General features: G+C 45.1%; 2 protein-coding genes across 3 annotated transcripts; one reads left to right on the plus strand and one right to left on the minus strand.

The window, feature by feature from the left end:
• Window positions 1-557: 557 nt before the first annotated feature.
• On the plus strand, window positions 558-15,387 carry fanci (FA complementation group I). Its single transcript, XM_076732389.1, has 39 exons — window positions 558-580; window positions 2,696-2,802; window positions 5,715-5,814; window positions 5,913-5,985; window positions 6,148-6,278; window positions 6,407-6,560; window positions 6,707-6,764; window positions 6,924-6,965; window positions 7,064-7,187; window positions 7,283-7,368; window positions 7,472-7,604; window positions 7,698-7,775; window positions 7,865-8,001; window positions 8,105-8,285; window positions 8,404-8,491; window positions 8,616-8,746; window positions 8,868-8,938; window positions 9,056-9,170; window positions 9,297-9,419; window positions 9,534-9,602; window positions 9,692-9,793; window positions 9,878-10,066; window positions 10,401-10,522; window positions 10,610-10,771; window positions 11,128-11,307; window positions 11,410-11,576; window positions 11,675-11,751; window positions 11,969-12,085; window positions 12,163-12,214; window positions 12,298-12,425; window positions 13,166-13,231; window positions 13,335-13,431; window positions 13,539-13,723; window positions 13,811-13,867; window positions 13,940-13,999; window positions 14,107-14,181; window positions 14,353-14,448; window positions 14,559-14,660; window positions 14,821-15,387. Exons 1-39 carry the CDS (start codon window positions 578-580, stop codon window positions 14,881-14,883), a joined length of 4,101 nt encoding a protein of 1,366 aa, XP_076588504.1. The 5' UTR covers window positions 558-577; the 3' UTR covers window positions 14,884-15,387.
• On the minus strand, window positions 14,078-22,544 carry polg (polymerase (DNA directed), gamma). Of its 2 annotated transcripts, none has more exons than XM_076732391.1 (23): window positions 22,427-22,544; window positions 21,371-21,968; window positions 20,995-21,190; window positions 20,648-20,815; window positions 20,344-20,490; window positions 20,127-20,206; window positions 19,825-20,007; window positions 19,546-19,688; window positions 19,319-19,442; window positions 18,988-19,212; window positions 18,693-18,810; window positions 18,478-18,561; window positions 18,213-18,326; window positions 17,973-18,133; window positions 17,817-17,870; window positions 17,601-17,718; window positions 17,376-17,511; window positions 16,997-17,243; window positions 16,755-16,889; window positions 16,477-16,654; window positions 16,018-16,226; window positions 15,764-15,924; window positions 14,078-15,078 (listed from the first exon to the last, which is right to left on the minus strand). In XM_076732391.1, exons 2-23 carry the CDS (start codon window positions 21,940-21,942, stop codon window positions 15,014-15,016), a joined length of 3,618 nt encoding a protein of 1,205 aa, XP_076588506.1. In that variant the 5' UTR covers window positions 21,943-21,968; window positions 22,427-22,544; the 3' UTR covers window positions 14,078-15,013. The 2 variants fall into 2 exon arrangements, with proteins under 2 accessions (XP_076588506.1, XP_076588505.1); XM_076732390.1 differs by having other exon boundaries at window positions 18,213-18,329.
• Window positions 22,545-22,777: the final 233 nt, after the last annotated feature.

The following is a 22,777-nucleotide window of genomic DNA, read 5'->3' on the forward strand; positions in this document are numbered from 1 at the left end:
AGCAACTTCAGGAGAATTCTGTTTATGCTCTCTCTCTCTCTCTCTCTCTCTCTCTCTCTCTCTCTCTCTCTCTCTCTCTCTCTCTCAAGCTTTTTACTCTATTGATCTCTCCCGGAAACGGGAAGATGAGCCCTGCTTTGGGACCTATTTGGAGCATCTCAAAAATCACTTAGCCCATCATTCCCTACAGCCAGAATCAATCTGAGCAGCAGACCTGCTCCTCCACCAGCACCAGGAGGGAATCACATGGAGGCCAGAAATTCCCTCAAAATACTAAAGCCAGCAACAATCATATGATAACTTTTAGAAGGGTATAAATACATGCTAATTTCTGGAAATATTTTCTCAAAAAACTGGTTGAGGAGTAAGCTCTACAGGCCCGTGGAGCAGATGGCATTGCTGGATTTACTTTACAAATAGAAATGAGGGAAGGACACAACTGACTCTGATACAGTCTGCTTATTTCCACTCTGCACAGGACTGTAAAGACAAGACTCTCCAACCTTTCCAGAGGTCTGCAGAGGTTTTACATAAACTTGGAAGCATGAAGCAGAAGACAGGCTGACAGGCTTCACAGATGGTCAGGCTTTAAGACAGCTCTATAGCTGTTAGCATTAACGTGGGGCTACACCTACAGTATATCTCCTCCTGTTCTGTGTATGGCACTGGTAGAATTCACTGTCACAGCACACTATCAGTGAATTACCATAGGGCCATAAACAGAGTAGAGACAGAACCACACTGCCCGTGTCCTCATCTGCTTTAGCTTTAAAGGTGAAACCAGCAGACAGTGGAATTTACCAGCCTCTTTGCCTGTTTTGGCACTAGCACATTTTTGCTTTGTGTCTCGTAGTTTGAGCAATCATGTGTAGTGCCAATATGGGACAAGAGAGACACTCAGCTGTTCATACATATTCTGGCATCTCCTGCGTTTTTCTGTTCTGTTTGTGTGAGAGAAACATACTGTGGAGAGAGGAGGGGGAGCAATGGGCAGGATGAGCTATGAATCTGATCGATTGTGCCGCCCCTCTCAGATATCACTGGTTACCATGGAGGCTTGTACCCTATCTCTGAGACGCTGCCCCGTGTAACCCGAACCCTGTTCGTCACACAGATCTGGTGGCCGCGACTCTCCCGCAGTGTTTGGCAATGGTAGAACTCACTCTGGTGGGCTGGAAGGATCCGGTGGTTCTAGACTTGCCAACAACTGACTGAGAGCTTTCACCCGCCCTCCGCCATCCCAGGACTCACCAGAGGAAGAGGATTATTTTATGTTGGAGGAGGAGCGTGTGCTAGACAGGTCATCGTATTCTCCAGATAGCCCAGTAACCGAAATCAAATGTTGCCATTGCATGTTTCTGCAAACCACCGATATGTCAAATACACACGTTTCATAAGCATCATATCAACATTTCTACAATAGGTATCAAAGTGATGTGCTTTGGATTACTGGTACATGTATATGAGATGAATCTCTCATCAGGAAATGGTGATGACGAGATGACTGCCATGTAACAGACCACAGTTTGAGCTGTGTTTTCAGTGACAAAACCTGGTATTTTAAGCCAAAAAAAAGCAGTGTCAGCATATCTGTGGTTTGCAGAAACGTACAATGGCAACATTTATTTTGGCGACCTGGTTGCACCAGTACAGGCCTGGGTTTTACAAGAGGTCACAGGTGGCAGGTTTAAGGTGAGGGCGTGGTTGCCAGGTGTGTGAGTGACTGCAGGTGGGGCAGTGAGGGGTTCAAAGTGATCATCCCCCCTGAGCGTACTTGCAGTCTCAGAACACCATAGAAACTGCGAAGATGCAAGAAGTGTAGAAGAAAAAAAAAGCACAGAAGAAGCCACATACAGAAAGTCCGGGAAGAAAGTCCTGCCTGTCCCCCCCCTCAGATGTATGATGTCCCCTCTGGGTCATCTTGGCCAAGATGATCTCGCTAAAGGTATGAACCATGGGAGACTTTTGACCACGATCCATAAATCCATACACAGGCCATTTAGAACCAAGCTGACGATCATCTGCCCCGATCAATAAATCAATGATGTTCATGTGTTTGACTGTGAAACCTGCAGCTGAAGGCCTTGTACATCGTCAGTGTTGGTGTTAGCAGCAGCTAGCTCAGCTTATGGTGCAACCTGATCCTGCTCAGTCATGAAAGGTCTGAGTCGTGGTGCTGCAGAGGTTCGTCATAAGTGATGTTAGTGCTGCGTCAAACCATTAAACACCACAGACAATCTGGAAAATGCATCACGATAAACTCCTGCTCTTTGTGCTGCAGTAACATTTATCAAACCTACTGTATATTAGGGGGGGTGTATACTGTAGCTACCATAGGACACGAAGGCTACATCCTCGGTGGTGTTTCAGGGAATTTGTGGGTTTTAAAAACCTGAGGACGAGTTTAAATTTGCCACTTGCACATAATCAACACATGATTATTAAGAGCCTTATGATTTGGGTATGGAAGTGTGAAAATAAAGAGAGAGAAAAAGGAGGGATAATGGATGATAGATGAGAAATACACAAGAGGAAAATCTGTGTCAGTTATTACCATGAATTAGCAGCAATTTTCAGAAAGGTGCGGATTCAAACAATGACAAAACATATGAGTGGAGGCACGGTGTCTGTGCTTGTTTGGTGAGACTGAGCGGTCAGTTCGATCAGCGGCTGATATCTGTTCATCATGTTTCAGTATGAACGTTGTGAGTGTCCATTATGGCCGCCTGCAGACGATGTGAGGTTAAGTGGTGCCAGTGGACGCAGAGAGGGGAAGGAGGGAGGCCAACACACTGACAGCTGGTACGAGTGATTAGACCGTGTAGTGATGCAAGGAAGGCATCAAAGCTCTTTAGGGAGAATCCCCAACAGGGAGGAGACAAGGACACACACACACACACACACACACACACGCACGCACACACACACACAAACCGAATCCTGAACTTCCTGGTTGCTAAAACTGCCTTTAAACTGAGCACACAGGTCCAACAGTGTATAGGCTGCACGGGCCATCTGTCATTCTCAGATGCATTACCAACCAATGGATTATCAGCATGGCACACACACAATCACACACACACACACACACACACACACACACACACACACACACAGGTGTTTTTCCGTCACTTTTGGGCAAATGAGGAAGACTTGCATTAATTTTCCTGGGGACTTACCCTTACTCCAACCATCACCATTACCTGTGTACCCCTGACACTAACCCTAACCCAAGACTTCATCCTAAAATTTAATCATTTACAATGTGGGGATTTGTGTTTTGTCTCCTCAAGGAAGGCTAATCCTCCCAATGTGACAGTGTAAAACAGATTTATATCCCCACAATGTGAGTAATACACACACACACACACACACACACACACACACACACACACACACACACACACACACACACACACACAACCCCCCCCCCTCTGACCACCACTGGTAATACAGCAGAATGAGTGGTGTCATTAGATTAGATTGGGTGTGGAAGTGAATGGATCTCCTCACTAATCTCTTACACTAATGACTGTTTAATTGCTATTGTCTCAACTGTTTCATTGTACTTCATATCACTGTGCTACTACTCTGTTTTACACTAATCTCAGCGTGGTGAGAAACACTGCCACCTCCTCTGGCCAAAATCAGGTGTAAACACTGATGACTTACCAGTGGACTGATTGATTTATTGTCACTGCATTAAGAGTCAGGGAATGAGACATTTGGGGTAAATTAGTAAAATAATATTTCATTTTATCAGAAAGAGGAAGAAGGCTACGCTACAGTGTTGCTCTCCTGCAGCATTAGTGACTCACCTTTAGTCTGCTGCCGAAATGAAAGACATGCCAGGCCATGCCATGGTACATGGCACGCGCGCACACACACACACACACACACACACACACACACGCACACACACACACACACACACACACACACACACACACACACACACACAGGGAGACTCTGGATTAGAGTAATCCAGGGATGGAGGTATTTTTAGGACATCATGATAAGAGACAGACAGGAGGCAACAATTGAGGAAAAGAGATAATGATTGTCATATGACCAGCTGGGTCTTCTTGGAACAGAGTTAATTTTGTAGCATCTCGCAGGAACCAAAACTGATTCCAAGACCTAATTCAGCAAGTAGAGCTACTGTAGCTGCAGTATCAGAGGAATTTTGTGAACTGATGTGAAAATAAAATAAATGAAATAAAAAGAAATCAGTTTATATTTTGTTCTGTAAATTAATGACTGAATCGCAAATATACTGCAAGTGTCTGAACTAACAATTATTATATAGATATATCATAAAAAGCCTTACTATGTAGACAGCACTTTAGTGTTGGTGTTTGCTGTTAAGCTTAAGATGGACAGAAAAGGTGAAAATGAAAACTGAGGCCAGAATGAGTTGATTTGAGTTTGTGTTCTGTGGGTCTGATGGAAGAGAGCAGTAACTGTAGAGACATGGCACGTTGTGTGTGTGTGTGTGTGTGTGTGTGTGTGTGTGTGTGTGTGTGTGTGTGTGTGTGTGAACACAATTCATTAAAAGAAAATGATTAAACATTCCATATTTTTTGCAAATATGATATTATGATATAAATTGTGCTTTAGAAAACTAAAGCAGATAGAAATACTGTCTGTGTGGTTTAAGCACTATACATAAAATCAAATGGAGTAAAAAGTACAATATTTGGCTCTGAGGTGAAATGGAGCAGAAGTGTAAAGGTTGCATGAAATGGAAATTCTCAAATAAAGCACAAGTACCTTGAATTTGTACCCAAGTACAGTACTTGAGTAAATGTATTTAGTTACATTCCACCACTGGAGGCATTTTCCTCCAAATTCCAGTTCAGTTCAAGTGCCTCACTACAACAGGACCACGGGAGCATGAGGGTCATTTCTGCGATTTACTTTTGCATACACAGTAAAAAAAAATATCACATCATATGAGGAATAACACAGCCATAGTTACTTTTATCTAAGTAATTATTAAACACTGTCAGAGAGCAGACAAATGTCAGATACACAGAACACCGACAGAAGCCGGCGACTTCCCCCTAAATGAGATTTACGTTATTGATAAACGATGAAAGCATACTAACACGAAGTGTAGCCCCCAAAACGAGAATAACCAAACCCGGATTGGTTGTTTTTAGGAGCCTGGATAAATGGCAACCCAGCAAAGTGCGCTCCGTAGGCGTGTCCTGTACGCAGGGTTGACACGTCCGTAGATATCAAGTTTTTCTACTGATAGTATCTTTTAAATGCCATTATATGGATGTGGCGATATGTTGGTGGTTGATTTTATTCTAAACTAAAATATACACCATCCAATTATTCCACGTATTTTACTGTACAATGGAATATTGTGTTGAAATGGATATCAAATAATGTAATGCGGGATGCGTCAAGTCAAATCTGGCAACCACGAAGCAAAACAGGAAGTGCGCGCTGGCGGGAAATTCGTTTCCTATTATGAAAGCGTTACCAAAGATACTGAAAGGTCGCGTTTTTACGGAATAATTGACTGAATTAAACTAAATGTCCAATATTACATTTACGATAAGCACAGGTAAACCTTTCATTCATGCACGTCGTTTATCGAATTTAACTTTTAAGTTACAGAAACAACAAGCTTGTTTAGGTTAACGAACCGGGATTTCTTGGTATCTCTGTGTTTACCTGCCACTTGTGTCTCTTCGCAGGTCAATCATGAGGGCTGAAATGGATAAAATCGTCACGTTGTCAGATGGAGACAATACTGCCGAACTTCAGCAGTACCTGTCCTCCCTTACAAATGAGCAGGTAACGTTATTTTGTCAATTTAGCGTTTAGATGATTAAAGCTGCGTCACTGTCCAAAAAGCTAATGAAATCCCTCCCTCGCTATTATCTGCTTTCTAGCTCATCACTGTGCTTACAAATGGTGCACTGAAGGGTAAGAAGGTCGGGACCATGATTAAAGGCATATTTAAAGGTAAATCCACGGCGTCAACACATTACTGTCGAGTTTAAGATCGTAACACAGGCTCGCAGTCATACCTCCAGTCAGAATCATTGTAGTATCCTGTCATAGTATCATAGTATCATATCATAGTATCCTGTGCAGTAACAGTAAGGTGTGTACTCTGTTGTGAAGGCTCTCCACCCAATTCGACTGAAGGATCAAACCGCAGACTTCTTGTTTATCAGCACTGCGTCCCTCTGTGTGAGTCTGGGGATCTTCAGACTGAGGTGGCAGCTGATATCATTGGACTGCTGATGCTGGAGGTAATAAAAAGTGGTTGCAGACCTGTCTTTTGCATATTGTGTCCCCCTTTCCTTTCATCACATGTCCAGTACGGCATAATATGCATCAGTCTAATTACCACTTTGCCTCTTTAATGATACACACACAGACTCACGCACTGTCCGGACCGTCGCTCGCACAACTGGCGTCCCTGTTTGTTGAAGCCATTAAGGTGGGGAAAATGGGCACTGGGAAATCCCTGGAGCTATTTCCTACTGTGCTGACTGCCCTTTCAGCCTGTGAAGCCGTGTCTTATGGAAAAGGTAGGTGCAAACCACGAGCCTCAGTAACTCTCTTATTTTATGTCACCTCACAGATGTCAGTGTCTTACTGAGTCCTGTTGTCTACAAGGTGCAGAAGAAAAAAGAGGATGAATTTCTGTCTGATTTTTATTTTGTCATAACTTCAGGTGAACTCAGTGGTGAGGAGTTCAAGAAACAGCTGATCAACAGCCTCTGCTCAAGCAGGTGAGGTGCAACACGTAGTTTTTAAAGATAAAGCATATGTGATAATGACACATGGACTCCCCTTACTGAGATGAAATATCGAAGCCCAAACCCTTAGATGTTTGTCATTAACAAGCAGTGATGGTAGTCGTACAATGTATTTATTTTCTTTTGACGCAGATGGGATCCGCAGTGTGTTATCCACCTGACGACCATGTTCAGGTAACACCTTTGAGTATCAGACCATCACATTCGCAGGCAGTATGTTTTCCTTCTTCTGGTGCTGCTACTATCTTTCTTCTTCTGCTGCCTCATTTTAGAGATGTGCCCTTGTCATCGGAGGAGCTTCGGTTTTTGGTGGAAAAAATACTGAGGATGTTCACCAAACTGGATCTGCAGGAGATCCCACCACTGGTTTATCAGCTGCTGCTTTTATCTGCAAAGGTGTGTGTGTGTGTGTGTGTGTGAAATTGTTGATTTTCATTTTCTAAGTCTTTCTTTTAATGATCTAAATGCCTGCGCTGCACTGTGTCTGTCAGGGTTGTAAGAGGCAGGTCTTGGATGGAATCATCAGTTATTTTAAGGAGCAAGATATTCACCAGGAAGAGGAGCAGAAACACGGAGAGTGAGTGACTCATCCGCTCCAAGTGTCATAAACTGAATCCACCCTAAATCTCATTGCCTACTTTCCATTTACTGCTGGTTGTTTTTCACTGTTCCTTCCTCAGGAGCTTGGATCTGGAGGTTCAGTCCATTCCACAGGACCAGTTACGGTACGTGGAGGGCACTGCTATCCTCCACATCGTCTTTGCGATACGACTCGACCATGAACTCGGGAGAGAGTTCCTCAAAGGCTTGAAGGTTATGCATCACTCATCCATCTGTTATTGGAGTTATTTTTGATTACTTTTGTAATGCAGAGTGTGCCATAAATCTTGAATTGTATTTCTGCAGACATCTTATGGGGACCTGTGCCCTTTCAGTGTCGCCCTGTTGCTCTCAGTGGCACGGATCCAGCGTTATGAGGAGCAGGTGAGAGACTTTGCCTGTACTCATGTCAGTCTTCCTTTATCTTTCTGCTCACTTTCATTTTCCTCTCTGTTTCCTGGTTTTCCTGGTAGGTGTTTGACATTTTGAAGGGGGCAATCATCAAGAGTTTCAAGGATGAGCAGCTGCAGCAGGGGTCAAAGTTCCTGCAGGACCTGCTGCCTGGACACAGCAGTGTGGCTCAGATGATCCTGGACACAGTCAAGAACAGGTCAGACCATCAGAACAATCAAATCACAACAAAGCTAAGTTTTTCTACAATAACATTATTTGTATTTGTAAGTACATGAAATTCTACTCTTCCACCCGTGCAGTGTGTTTGGTTGGGATCATGTGACCCAGGGGCTTGTGCAGCTGGGTTTCTTCCTTATGGATACATTTGGACCAAAACCTGGACCGTTTGGCAAGACCACAGATGGGTCTGCTGCCATAGCCCGGACCCCCGCTCAGCAGGCATGTAAGCTGGGAGGACAGGTGCTCTTGAAGGGCTTTAAGGTAACATTTTATTTATTTTTTTTGTTTTATAGAATCATCACAATGTAAATGGCTGATAGTTGACTAGATGTTTGTTCTGTATTTTCTAAGTGGAGGATGTGTGTTACTTCTGCAACAGATACATGAGCCTATCAGAGGCGAGATACTGGAGCAGGTGTTGAATCGACTGGTCACAAAGACAGCCTCACCTGTCAGTCATTACCTAGGTAACAAAACCTTTAGATGTTTGTCCCGGCTCTCAGATGTACACCAGTGTCTGATCAGTCTGGTTAGAAACTAGGTTTTGACTTGACCTGCCTTCATTTTTTGTTTTTGTTTCTTTATCGTCAGACCTTTTCTCTGACATTGTGGTCTCTGCTCCCATGATCCTCCTGGAGTCATCCTCCAAGGTCACAGAGACATTTGACCACCTGTCGTACCTGCCCTTGGCCACTGTTCAGGGTCTACTAAAAGCTGTCCAGGTACCTAAACACGCACACACACACACACACACACACACACACACACACACACACACACACACACACACTCACATTAAAGAGGCTTCTGTTGTGTAATTCTTCTTCTGTGCTTCATCTCCAGCCCCTGCTCAAAGTCAGTATGTCCTTGAAAGACGCTTTGATTCTAGTTCTCCGCAAGGCCATGTTTTCCAGGTGTGTACTGCTTTGCTCTTAATCAGATCCATACAGATAATCAAACTCGTGCTTTGGTTCACACATTCGATAGTTTAGCTGAAAACACTTCCCCCCTCACATACGACTCTCTACTAGCCAACTGGATGGCAGGAAGTCCGCAGTGACCGGCTTCTTGTTGCTGCTGAAGAACTTCAAAGTGTTGGGCAGCTTGGCGTCGAGTCAGTGCAGCCAGGCAGTCTCCTCCAGCCAGGTACAATTCCAGTCAGAGTGCATGCAGTCCTGATGCAAAGATGCATGCGCTTCAAGGGTGCTGCAAAGCATGTGCAGCTGTGGAAATATGTATGTATGGTAACTGTCTGCCTGAACCCCTGAATAGATCCAAGTGGATGTTCATTCTCGCTACAACTCTGCTGCCAACGAGGCGTTCTGTCTGGAAATCCTCAGCAGTCTGCGTCGCTGCCTTGGCCAGCAGGCTGATGTGCGCCTCATGCTCTACGAGGTAAGAGGTCTCTGTAATTTAGCCATTATTATTAGGATTTTAATTTTGCTGCTTGGTGTTACAGTTACTAACAACATGTTTTGTACTGAGAAAACAAATTCACACCTTTTTCAGGGCTTCTATGATGTTCTCCGCCGCAACTCTCAACTGGCAAGCTCCATCATGCAGACCCTCTTCTCACAGGTGTGTGTGTGTGTATTATGTGCATACTGTGTTCGATACGATGATGTGTTATCTATAACATGGAGTACTGTTTGTCTTCGTGTCCTTAGCTGAAGCGTTACTACGAGCCTGAACAAGACCTCCTGCCCCCGGTGAAACTAGAGCCGTGCATCACAGCTCTTGGAGACCAAGTCTACCTCCAGGAGCCACTGGTACTGGCATCTGCCTTGTAGCATTTTTGTGACTGTGTTTTGTTTTGTTAAGGTCTGCTCTAAATAGTGTTTGTTCCCCTCCAGGCCCATCTGGTGAGCTGTACTGTACACTGCCTGCGGTGGCTGCAGAACATGCGCCAATCAGCCAACGCCAATGCTGATGACAGCGATGATGATGAGGAGGAGGAAGAGGGATACCAGTCTGAACTTCAGACAATCCTAGAGAGCATGACCAGACGCATGATCAAGAGTGAACTGGAGGACTTTGAACTGGTATGCCTTCAAGACAGGAGCACGCACAGCAAAAGTGTACACTGAACAGCACTGTATGGCTCTCAAAGGTTCAGCTCGGTCATCGCTCGCTGCATCAGTAACATTTCACTGTGTTTTAGACCTGCAAAAGGCTGTGAGATGATTTTCATAAAACAAGTGAGCATCCATCCCTAAGAATGAGCTGATGAACATTTTGGTTTTTTTATTGAATTGTACACTACTGGTACTGTATTTCCAGTGTTCCTCAGCTTCCATGCCTCTTCCCTTACCAGTTATCAATGTTGCGGCACTGGAAGCATCATCTTAAGCCATATATGCTGTCTGTGTTCATCAGGACAAGTCAGCTGAGTTCTCCATGGGATCCGGTGTTGGGGTGAAGAATAACATCTACGCTGTGCTGGTGATGGGGGTGTATGAGGTCCTTATGGAGTACAACTTCATCAAAGCCAACTACAGGTAACAGCCACCTCTTTTTAGGTGGTCAGGACTTCCTGTGACGTAAATGTTGTTTTTAATTTGTGCACTTGTCTCTATGTGTGGCAGTAAAAGCTGCTTCGAGGAGCTCATGGAGCTGTTCAACCGCTACCACAAGCTGTCTGAGATCCTGAAGGAGAAATCTGGAAAAGGTCGCGTGCCCTCGCACAAGACCCCTCGCAGTTTACTCTCTTCAGGCTTCATATCAACTCTCCTCACTGTGCTCTTCAGGTAAATGCTTTCAGTGACTTCTTTACTTGGATTACTGTTACACCTACTGGATCCATCTGAATATAAAGATCACATTTTATGAAATTACATCATGATACCTGAAAACAGCCTTCATAAATACTGTAGTATTCATCGGGGAATGCACTCACTTTAGTTTGCACGTCTTGACTGGACTGTATGTCGTGTGCATTTATTTCTAGTCAGTGCAAAAGTTCATGCTGGTTAGCATCTATCAGTAATTACAAGTACTGACTGAACTTGAAGAGCTAAAAGTTGACCGGTGTGCGTTGAATCAAGAGTAGTATTGACAGCCAAACGTTGCCACTAACTGCTGAACACTTGTCTTTCATTTTCAGAGACAGCAGTCAGAGCAGAGAGGAGGCTCTCTCAGTGCTTCGCTCAAGTGGAGAATTTGTGCGTTATGCTGTGAGTGTGGCAGTGCAGAAGATCCAGCAGCTGGAGGAAACTGGACACACAGACGGCCCCGATGGACAGAACACAGACAAAACTTTCCGCTTCCTCTGTGACATGACGAGGTGGGACTCTATTGGCCGACATAACAGCATTTAGTCAGGCTTGGTTCCTGATTTTGTTTTCTGACCAATGAGAGATCCGTCTTTGTGTCACTGTCATCGCAGTGTGCTGATGTGGCGTTACACCAACATCCCCAGCGTCGTGGAGGAGGCAGGGAAGAAGGAGAAGCGCTCCAGCCTGTCCCATCTGTGTCTGGAAGGTCTGCTCAGGATCTTCACAACCTGCCAGCAGCGCTATCCAGACAGGATGGCCCAGCTCCTCTCCACCATGGGTCAGACATGCACACTCTTTAAACTGGAAAAACAGTGAAGTGTAGGCTTTACACCTGAACGGCACGCAGGAATTCATCACATTTTCTGTTTCTCACAGACATCTCAGAGGACGATGCCGAACCAGATGATGGCAATGTTACAGAGATGAACTTCTTTTACATCCGACAGTTTCAGGTCCGTCTACGCAGAAATCCATCCAAACAGTCACTTTCTATTGCTTCTGGTTCAGAAATCTGGCTTCATATATTTCTGTACTCAGTTATCTGACAGAACGTGCCAGGAATTATTTTAATATGTCCAATATAAACCTACTTGACTTTATCAGACAGCAGACAGTTCACCCCCATCTGAGCGTCTACTCTAAAGCCCAGTTTTCTTTTTCTGTCAACAGAGGGCGCTGTTCACACAGTTAAGTGGAGGTGAGGAGGATTTTAACAGCAAGGAGGCTCAGCTGCTGGTCAGCATCTTGAGCGTGCTCTCCCGCCAGCTGAAGCCCTCCTCCCAACAGGTAGGCGTACTCTTAAATGCACTTCACAGGACGAATTCTATCGTACTTGCTCCACTAACACACATCTACATCCGCAGTTTGTTCAGACGATCACGTGGACTGTGAAAATCTGCAAAGAGACCAGTTTTGGTAGGTGACAGTTTAGTTAATCTTTGTGTCCATGTGAGGCACAGTAAGATGTGCTCTGAGGTCCCTTTATTTCTCTCTTTCAGAGGATTCGGCTTTCTGCAAAGGCCTGCTCTCTCTTCTCTTCAACCTGCATGTTCTCTATAAGAGTCCTGTAAGCCTGCTGCTCGAACTCTGCCAAGACATCCACAGCCAACTGGGAGATATCGATCAGGTACACACAAATGAACTTTACAGTGTTCAGAGCACAAGCAATTTGGCATTACACCTCAAACCAACTGCAAGGCAAGAGGTGACATCATTTTATAGTAATTTAATTTTGCCACTTAGTTAACTACAGTTTGTGCTGTTGTACATTTTTTACATTGCACAGTTTGTTAAATGCAGCCGCTTTCTTTCCATTGACAACTCTTTGTCCTTGTTTCAAATCCAACCTTTGATCCTCGTCTCAGACCATCCCAAATTATACTGGGATACTGGCTGTGTTAGAGCATTTACTTATTCTGTCGTAGGTAACAGTGCTACATTTTAGAGTTTCCTCCAATATTTTCTAAAATCAGCAGCACACAACTGTTACTTAAGCTAGCCTCACGTTAGAGGATAAGTGGGCAAATTCCTGGTCAGATTGGCTCCTCCTGACCATCACAGAGGTATTCTTGGTTTGAGGCTGGTCTGAACAGATTATCTGCCCAAATGATCTTGTAACATGAGGAGTTTACAGATACAATCTTAATGTTACCGTCTGGATTGGAGTGTCCCTGATTTACAAAACAGAGCACACACAACAAGCTGCCAACCACAATCCGCCTCAATGTTTGTTTTTTCTTGAATTCACATGAGTTTCTGTGAGATTAAAGTCCCTGGAAATCGCCACTCTGAAATAATTTAAATGATTTAAAATCAGTTAAGATTTGAAAGTTAAGTCATTTCTGCCTTTTCTTTCTGTTTGATCAGGATGTCGAGGTGGAAAAACAGTCTAACTTTGCTATTGTCAACATGAAGACTGCAACCACAGCAGCAGTGAGTGTTTTTTTTTTCTCTTTCTTATAATGGGAGGCTTCTGATTGGCTGTGACAGTCAGAATCTGTTTGTGCTTTATCTCATTTTTAATCTCCTGCCGCAGCTGCTGGTCCTGTCGCAGGTTGGCAGAGTGCTCGATGAAGTGGACTGGCTGATTGCCAGAAAGAAAAGCCTGACGGCCTCTGACAAATCGGACTCTGGTAAGAAACCTCTTTACACTGATGCTCAGGTGGAGTTGAGAGGGGATGGGGGGGAGAAATGCGTCTCTTTCAGGAGAGGTATTAAAACTTCTGTTCCCTACGTGCAGGTGAGGCCACCCAGACTGCAGGCCAGCAGGACCCAGTGGAGAAAGCGGTGACACTGCAGCTCGGGACTCTTTTGACGGCATTAAATGAGCTGGTCCAGACGGCCCTGCTGCCCGGCACCTGTACCGTCACACTGCTGAGAGAACTGACTCGCACATACAGCATCCTCACCACCCTGGTCAAATATGTGCGTATTCGGCTAATGTGCGATCTTGGTTTGAATATTTCCGTTTGGCCGGTGTGACGTTCATTTCTTTTCTCTGTGTCGTTTTAGTACATCCAGGTGTGTGCCAGCCAGCACGGTGTGCTGCCTGCACGCTTTGAGAAGCTGGTGAGTCTGCGGTCTTGTTCCTCTGATTGTATCTTCTCGTACTTTCATGCTAATCTCGAGTTTTCTGTGTAGGTCAAACTGTCCGGCTCCCACCTGACGCCACAGTGCTACTCTTTCATCACATACGCACAGGTACAACTCCAGGTTTATAAACGAGCCCCTGCCAAAGCCCCACGTTTTCACACAAATGGTCTCCAACTACGACGGCGCTGTCATTACGAATGTGTTTCCTCTGTTAGAGTGGAGAATTCAGTGGTGGAGGTGCAGATGACAAGAAGAAAAAGAAAAGGAATGAAGTGAACACTGCTGCCTCTGTAAGAACATTTCTCTCCTCTAATCATATAATTAGAAAGATTAGTGTGACTGAACGTTTACATTTTGTTTATCTTTATAGCAAATGTATAGATACAAATATACAGATATGCTATACAACCACCGAGCCTCAAACAAATCTGTAGCTCTGTTCTTTCTTTTCATCTTGGCAGGCAAAACTTCTGCGTGAGACAAAGGCCATCCCGAACTTGATCTTCAGCATCGAGCAGTATGAGAAATACCTCATCGCACTCTCAAAGAAATCAAAGGTACGAGTAAACTGGATTGTTAGAGACTGTTGGCAAAATCTGATTCTGACATAAAGAGACTTGGAAACACAGAAAGCTCCCTGAACACTGTCGACACTGTGTTTGTCCAGGTAAATCTGATGCAGTACATGAAGCTGAGCACCTCAAGAGATTTCCGCATCAACGCTGCTACCCTGGACGCAGCCCTGCAGGAGCAGGACGACAGTCAGGAGGTGAATGTCACATTGAACTAGCAGCTCCCTCTTTAGCTGATTGCTGAAATGAACAGTTTCTATTCCTGCTGGGTGAGATCTCAATGTCTTCTTCTTCTTCTTCTTTTTCTTCTTCTTTTTCTTTTTCTTCTTCTTCTTCTTCTTCTTCCATCCCTTTCAGACCACAGAGTCACAGGATGTAGAGGAGACAGAAGAACCCAAACAGAAGAGGAGGAAACAGTGAGCCAAGACTCCTCTCTCTGATGCACACATTCCTCACTGATCTTGAACGCCAGCAGCTGCTGAACGACCTCCAGGCAGTTGTGTGTGTTTGATATTCTGCTCTGATTGGCAGCCGCTTGGCCCACAAAGTGCTATCTTCCTTTGTTCAGAGAGCCTTTGGTGATGTCGATGATTTGGTAGATGTCCAAGGCCTCACCTGTGGACAGTTTGCACACATTGTTTAACAGTCTGGTTGTGTTCCTATAGTTCACTTAATCTAAATCAAAATATGGATTTTGACATGTATTTCTAAACACGTTTCTATTTTACACTGAAGGTCTAATCAGTTCATCAGGATGACTTCAGGCCTCGGCTCTTAATTTAAAGATTGCACAGGTGTAACTGCACACAGGTGGCTCTGCTTCATGAGTCCTTGAGAGAAGAGGTGGTTTCCAGCAGACATGAATCCTGAAGAGACTTTCAGTCTGTTTTGTTTTAAAATAAATATTATTTTCTGTCTTCTGCACTTTATTTGCACTGTTTTATAGTCTCTGTATTATATGTTAGACTTTGTGTGCACACATTTGTAATCCTTTCCTTCAAATTACTGACTGCAGTATTTCAGTACTCACTTTTACTCTTTTCTGGCAAATAAACTGACAGGTGACTGACTGTAAAATGGCTTCCTAGCTTTGATTTAGCTTTATTTTGATTTTGGACTGAAACGTGAATATACTTGGGCTTCTAGCAAGATTTTATGGGTTAATTCACGTCTTTTAGGTGCCCTCAAAGGAACAATTTGTACACTTTCATATCACGTATTTGTACCATGAATATAATATGCCTCACACAACAGATACAAATAACAAAGGCTGATGATGATGATGGTGTGCAGAACTCACCAGGTGGTAGGCCATATCTTCGTTCCAGACCTGTGGGGTTGGAGGGGGTCACGCAGTCCATGGTGACCTCCTTCCTCAGACAGTGGTCAATGTCAACTGAACTGAAGAAAGCTACTGACTGGGGAAGGTCCTGCATGCCTAACGCATGAGCGAACATGCTCCTGTAAGCGGACAAAAGCACACAGTCAGAAAAGCTGTCCGGTTTCTTGTGGATATTTTGATGGGGAACAATAAATAAAAAGCTGTGAGCAGACCTCGTGAGCAGGTTTGTGATCTGAAGTGCCAGTGCTGCCCGGTAACGGTCTTTACTGCTGACCAGGTACCGCACCTCATCGTGGATGCTGATGCAGAAACGGGCATCGATGTTGTACTCCTCACAGAGCCACTTCATGGCCACCAGTATCAGGTGTAGGTAGTCCACTGCAGAGCTCTGGACCACCCAGTTAACCCTGCTTGTGATAAACTGACAAGACATGAAGACATCTTACTCTCAGAGCCCCCATGACCAGTAACAATGGACCTCATCCAGTTCGGGCTTGTGAGTGACATCATTCATTCATTCATCTTAATGACAAAGTAGACACTGGCAAAAGGCGATAAGCATCTCTTAAAATGAATCTCCAAAATTATACAAAAGACAAAAAGGCTTCTGGCTCTGGATGTAGACTGCTCATGCTACTTGAATACCAGCACGCTGGTCAGCACTGCCTCACCTCATCCTTAACGGTCTTGGGTTCCAGCGCTCTGCTGATCCTGCAGCCGAGGACGGGAGTGGCCGGCTGGGCTGAATGAGCAATGCTCTCCAGCTTATTGAACATGTCGGACTCCGTGCCCCCGGACCACACGCGTTTGCTGACCATATCCCACCTCTTCCGCCGAGAGGAAGGATGACTAACAGAGACAGAGGGAAATGAAGGGGCGGAGCTGTGAGGATACTGTGACACTAAAAGGCTCCTGACAAGTGCTTGTGGATGTTTGTGTGATGTGTTACTTGCTCTGTCGCCACTGTGAGGCCAGTCTACTGATCCTCCGCAACTCCTGCAGGGAGATGCTTCCATTTTCATCCCTCTGCACCTCGATATCCAGTTTACTGACAAGCCACTCACCCTCCTCAGTCAGCTGGTATCTAACAAAACATACAAACACAAACATGCAGCACTAACTTAATCATCTTTGCACAAACAACTCAAATCTTAACATAAAACGCACAATTATTCAGCTTGTTAAACGTACCTGCGTATGCCCTTTGTTAAGGCGTACATCTGCTTGGCTTTATGGGAGGCTCCTTCCTGACTGAGGCGGTGGTTGAACTGCATCAGCAGCCTCTCAGCGAAGGGTTGTCCTGCGCCGTAAATACGTCCGTAGTTGAACACCTTGGCATGCTCTCGGCTGATGCCCACAGTGTCAGCAGTGCGGCTGTGCAGGTCGGTGCCCTGACTCTTCTTTCCCTGTAGGGTCATCCATCCAAACGCTGTACAACCTGGAGATGAACAGTTGTGTTAACAGATGCTGTTTGTTCTTTGACAGATAACAAATGTACTGCCTTCCGCAACGTTAAGCACATAGTGTTAGTGTCGAGGTGTAAATCAGGAGCATACAAGACAAATCTCACCGTGCATGTTGGCAAAGTGAGCCTCTCCGAGCACAGCGGCGATCCACAGCTCTTGAGAGTCTACATCTGCTCCCACCAGGTGATATCCGGGTGGTACCTGCACCATGGCCTTCAGCTCACTGCCCACGCGATCCCGCTGTGGACACGAAACATACAACAGTCAATATGAACAAAATTCCTCGACTGGCTACTGGTGAACTTGTCTTTGTCGGCTCTGACTCTCACCCGAGCGTTACTGGCTGTCAGCCATGTTGGCTCCACAGCCCGACGCGTCACCGTTCCAGCAGTGACGACCTGAGGTAATATGGCACCATACTGAGCCTCTTCATCAAAATCTTCGTGTCTTCAGGAGAAAGGAAGGATGTTATATACAGTAATGACTTCTCCCCACTTCCTGGCAGATCAATACATACAGGATAGCTACTGATAGACCGGACAAACCTGCTGACAGTATGAGGAAGCTCTATCTTTCGCAGCCACAGCACCATCTGAGAGCTATGAGGAGACAGAGTGAAATCACGTTTTCACCATTTTTATGACAGACAAAGCTGACTGTGATCATCCAAAAAAAGACAAACAGCTTCATGGGGGTGCTACCTTATACGTTTATGGGCATTCCTCCAGAAGGATATCATTTTGTTGATCTCCAGAGCTCGCGTAGCGTTCGTTCCACCCCGTCCTGCACTGAGAGTACCGTCTTCCATCTTAGCCAGGAAGTCTTTTGAAAACGGACTGCCGACATTGTTGTCATTACCATCCTGAAACACACACATTCAGTGAGACCACTGGAGTGATGACTGAAGTGACAACGTGCTAGTTATTCAGGACTCTCTTCACCTTATGAGGTAACTTGAAAAACCAGCACCCTGGGATATCCACATCGTTGTAGGGGCCGATTCCATGGTGATAATGACACTGACTCTCCTCTGGGATGTAATCTGGATCTTTGTACTGCTGATGATACAGAAACCAAAACTGTTACACAACAAATTGCAGTGATGTTGCAATGTAGACCAGACCAGGCGGTCCCAGTTCCATTTAACAGCACAGCGCAGCATTAAAAATTGTTCATGATGACACAAATGACCACAATTTCACTCACCCCGTTTGTCTTCCTCTCCCCGTTTTTTGTCACTCTGACTCCATTTTCTTCTGTCAGACTTTCCAGGGAACCTAACTCCTCCACCTGGAGATGGAGTTAAGAAACACAAATCTGTCCCATATTCTATGATTCTGCCTGATCAGTGATCCAAAGTAGTGCTGATTAAACCAAGACACAATAAAAAATAAAGTAAATTACATCATGAGTGCGTGTACCTTTGACCACACTGTGCTGTCTGTCCAGATGAGGTCCTCTGAAGGACTGCTGTCCAGGTATTCAGGCTGCTCCTTGCTGTTCTGCTCACAATACTCTCTGTGCACATCCTCAATAGCTCTGTGGGACAAAACAACCCCTTCAGAAATGAACACAAATCTTGTGCTGTGCAAAAAAATCTAAAGCCGCTTTCAGTCAAACCCTGAAATGTCCAGGAACGGACTAAATAAGGCTTCAGACTAAATAATCAACAGCTCTTCGTGTGTCTTCATGATGTGAGCACAGTGTGTTCAGCACCTGTGTGGGCACACAGGCCCGGCATTGTCCTCCTGAGATACCAGGTTATCCCTGCGTCCAGGTACCAGGTAGCCCCAGCCATGTTTCTCTGTGTAATGCAGGGGGAAACCATCCCACGTCAGGCCCATCAGCTTAGGTGTCACTCTCATCTGTAGACTGATGAGGCTGGCTCCAGGTGACCAGCTGCCCTCCCCTGACATCTTCTCACACAGCTTACGATACCACCTGATGGACACAGTGAGTGAGTAGAAGGACTGACTTGACAAATGGAAGTGGAAGTCGATAGATAGTAAAAACTGGGTAAGTCTGTGGTGTATGACGGCGATCTTACCCCGGATGCCCCGGCAGATGCTGCCTTCTCTTCGGAAGTCGACTCACTGTTTCCTTCAGCTTCTCCACAGCCAGCCTGCTGGGGCTGGGGCTTGCCATCTCCTCTTCAGAGGGTGGACCTGGGTCTAATACCACAAGGGTTCAACTGAATCTTCTCATCTGTTTCATTTTCAACCTCTTTTTGCATTGTTGTTATAATATTCGTACTAAAAACAGCAAAGCTTATACCTTCCTCCCAGTCTGGGAGAGGAGTGGCAACCTTCGTTTCAGCTGCTTTTTTGGACCTTTTCTTCTTGCTGGCCGTTGCTTTCTTCTGTTTGAACTCCTGCACATCCCACTCCAGATCCCAAAGCCAGGGGTCTTCTTTGTACCTTAAATTGAAGAAAAAACACAAGACACATACACTGATTATGCATAAATCTGTATGTATTTCAACCTTATCCCATACTTTTAAGTTAGACGATGCGCTACAGTCAGAAACGTGGTGATAAACAGGCATCTCTTCACCTGTCATCCTGCAGCAGCTGGCAGGCATCGTCCGCGAGTGCCATCAGAGATTTCTTCATCTCTCGCTGGAGCTCTTCGTAAATGTCCTGAGAGTCCTCCAGGTAACGGCCCCAGTTTTGGTTGACAGGAAGGTAGCTCACACCCATCTCCAGCATTCCTGCAAACGTCACTGGATGAGGACACCTTGTAAAAGATAAAAGAGATGGTGTTAGTTTACAGAACTGTCAACCAAACAATATCATAAATTGGCTTGACAATCATTCCATATAAGAGTTCATGCTTGTGGCTTGGAATTGACTGACCTCTCCATGAAGAGGGGTAGCTGTTCTGTGAAGACTTGATGCGTGGCCTCGACATCCATGGCGCAATACTGCATTAACTCCTGTAGAGGTCAGCAAAGCCCAAATTATTTGCCTGTTTTTCATGATGAGCACAATTCATTTAAGGACCTTGTATTATGAATACATTTGGCCTGTGAGTACTGACAATGGGACATGGGATTTATCATGAATCTCTGACCTGGAAGTTGTTCCTGACATCCATCATGTTGCCCTTCACAAAAATGTCTCTGGCCTCTTTCTGCAGTGGCGGCCCTCCCACATACAGATCATGGACATCAGCCAGGTTATTCGTGCTGCTGATATCCACCCAGTCCCAGGAGCCAATCTATACACAAAAACATGGTCCCACTTTGGGTTTTGTTGATGAAAAAAGTCAAGTACCAAACCTAAGGAAAAGATCCTGACACTTTCAACAAAAGACAAGCTGCAACATTAACACTAACACTGCTGCAGCTGAAATACGGTGAATAGAGTGCACCAACCATTGGGCCATCCCTTTTCTGTCCAGTTTTCTTCATATGTTCCTTGACCTCCTGAAGACCCCGATTTTTACCCCGTTTACTGGCCATCCACAGTGTGCGCTGGAACCCAGTCAGCCCAGAGATGGCCATGTGAAGGCTCATGGTGTCCATGAAGCGTACCTTAGAACCCTTTAGGATAGAAAACACATTTTTGTCCTGGACATGAACTTTTATGTCATACAGAGGCAAATACAGGACACTCAGTACATTTACTAGTGTGACAATCAGGATTGAAAATAAAGATGCAAACAAAACAAAGAAAAAGGAGAGGAGTGCTAGAAAGAACAAACTACCGCCTGAATACTGACCTTTAGTAAGTATTGCTCCTTAATGTAAGATCGATCAAAGCTGACATTGTGGCCCACAATGAGCCTCTCCTTCCACTGACTCCTTGGCGGGCGGGCAGCATTGACAGATGTCTCCAGCGGGATGAGGTCAGCGAGGATCAGCTGGTTTGACCAGGAGTACCGCTCTTCAATCAGACGCTTACTGCACCAGGAGTACCTAGCAGGTGAGAAATATACACATTGGGAAAATGAAAACTAACTGTTGCCTATTTCTATCTTTCATGCATAAAAACATGTTGCAATTTTGCCTATTAAACAAAACAAGTTGACCCATAACACAAAACCACAATGAAGCTAATCAATCCTTCCAATAAGCAGTTTCATGTATTCTGCTCACCAGTTAGTGGGAGACACAGCAACAGCCAGCGTGGGACACTGTCCCTCCGTTAGGCACACCTCCACATCAAACACCAGGGCCGACTCCTCTGGGAAATCAACCTTCTGACTCTGCCCGTTGGGTCCGTAGCGTGTCCAGCCAACCTCCCAGCTCCATTCCTGTGGCATGGGAGGGAGCTCAGCCAGCTGCAGCTTGTTGGCAGCCTCAAGGTAAGGCAGACTCTGCTTCTCGGCCAAGATGCGAAAGTGCTCATCAATATTTTGGCCATACATTTTAGGAAGCTCCAGCTCCACATCGGGCAACAGTGACGTTTCTTTCCCCCACAGCTTGTGCTTCTTCAGGTGCTGAATGCTGCGCTCCACATCGTCCTCTCTGTACTCTGGTTCCAGTCCTCTAAAGATCTGCTTGTGGAGGTTCCCTGACAGCATCTGAATGTTAAGGGGGTTCATACGGGTGTCTGTGGAGTCTTTGCCCTGAAGGGACTGAGGTTTGGTGGAGTAGAGGGAGCGCAGACGCGTCCATTGTAGAGAGATGAAAGTCCTCTGCAGAGGACAGCGCAGCACATGCAGCATCACCTCATGAGGACTTCACACTGAAGCTGGAAGACATTGATACATCAGCATTATGACGTGATAGAGCTTAGCCTCGGTTTGTCTCTCATGTAATGTGAGGTGCTATACACAGCTATATATGTAGGTCTCAGAAAGATACCGATCAGTAATGCCTGACTGTATATCATGGTGTGATTTTTTTTTCTAGGATGGCTTAAATTTTACTGGTCTTGATTAAATTATATCTCACTAACGTTAGTGATTTTCTTTGTCTTTGATACTACTGAGGACGAGGAACGGAGTGAAAACACTTTAACACAGATAAGGTTAACTTGTTACCACCAACTTTAACATTTACGTTAAGGTATGTTTACTAACATCAGACCCACGCTCACCCCTAAGGGGACTGCTGCTAATATCTGAGCAATCACAAAATAACTGTTTAATCTTTTGCTCGATACGTTTGTTACCTGGAATATCGCTAAAGCAAAAACAGGCGCCTCACCTGAGTTGTGTTCTCGTTTATAACGTTAAAGTAATCAACCAAAATATGTTTAAAATCGCTCCGCAGCTAATGTGCTTGTCAACGTTAGCTTCGCATGTCTACCCGCAGAATTAGGGTCATAGCAAGATAAAGCGTTAGCGACACCAAGCGGTTCGGATGACTGCATCTGTTTTTAACAGTACATATAAATGGTTGTATGAACACCACGGTGTAGCCATTGTTTTGTACATTTGACAAACGTGAGTTGTCCACAACGCCTGGCGCAATAAAACACCCACATCTCTAAGACAATCACGCCGCCTCAAGACATGATGTGGTGACAATATGACAGGTTTCCCAAGACATTCACAT

This window comes from Chaetodon auriga, chromosome 6 (assembly GCF_051107435.1).
Source record: "Chaetodon auriga isolate fChaAug3 chromosome 6, fChaAug3.hap1, whole genome shotgun sequence".
Classification (NCBI taxonomy): domain Eukaryota; kingdom Metazoa; phylum Chordata; class Actinopteri; order Chaetodontiformes; family Chaetodontidae; genus Chaetodon; species Chaetodon auriga.

Bases quoted from the DNA above. Each gene is read 5' to 3' on its own strand.
- polg (XM_076732390.1), bottom strand. From the start codon at position 21,942: ATGCTGCATGTGCTGCGCTGTCCTCTGCAGAGGACTTTCATCTCTCTA. The intron at 19,689-19,824 runs GTGAAGAGATGC...CTTCAATTTAAG, and splicing joins CAGCTGCTGCAGGATGACAG to GTACAAAGAAGACCCCTGGC. The intron at 17,871-17,972 runs GTAGCACCCCCA...GTCTCCTCATAG, and splicing joins AATGCCCATAAACGTATAAG to CTCTCAGATGGTGCTGTGGC.
- fanci (XM_076732389.1), top strand. The intron at 10,523-10,609 runs GTAACAGCCACC...TATGTGTGGCAG, and splicing joins TTCATCAAAGCCAACTACAG to TAAAAGCTGCTTCGAGGAGC. The intron at 14,182-14,352 runs GTAAGAACATTT...TCATCTTGGCAG, and splicing joins AAGTGAACACTGCTGCCTCT to GCAAAACTTCTGCGTGAGAC.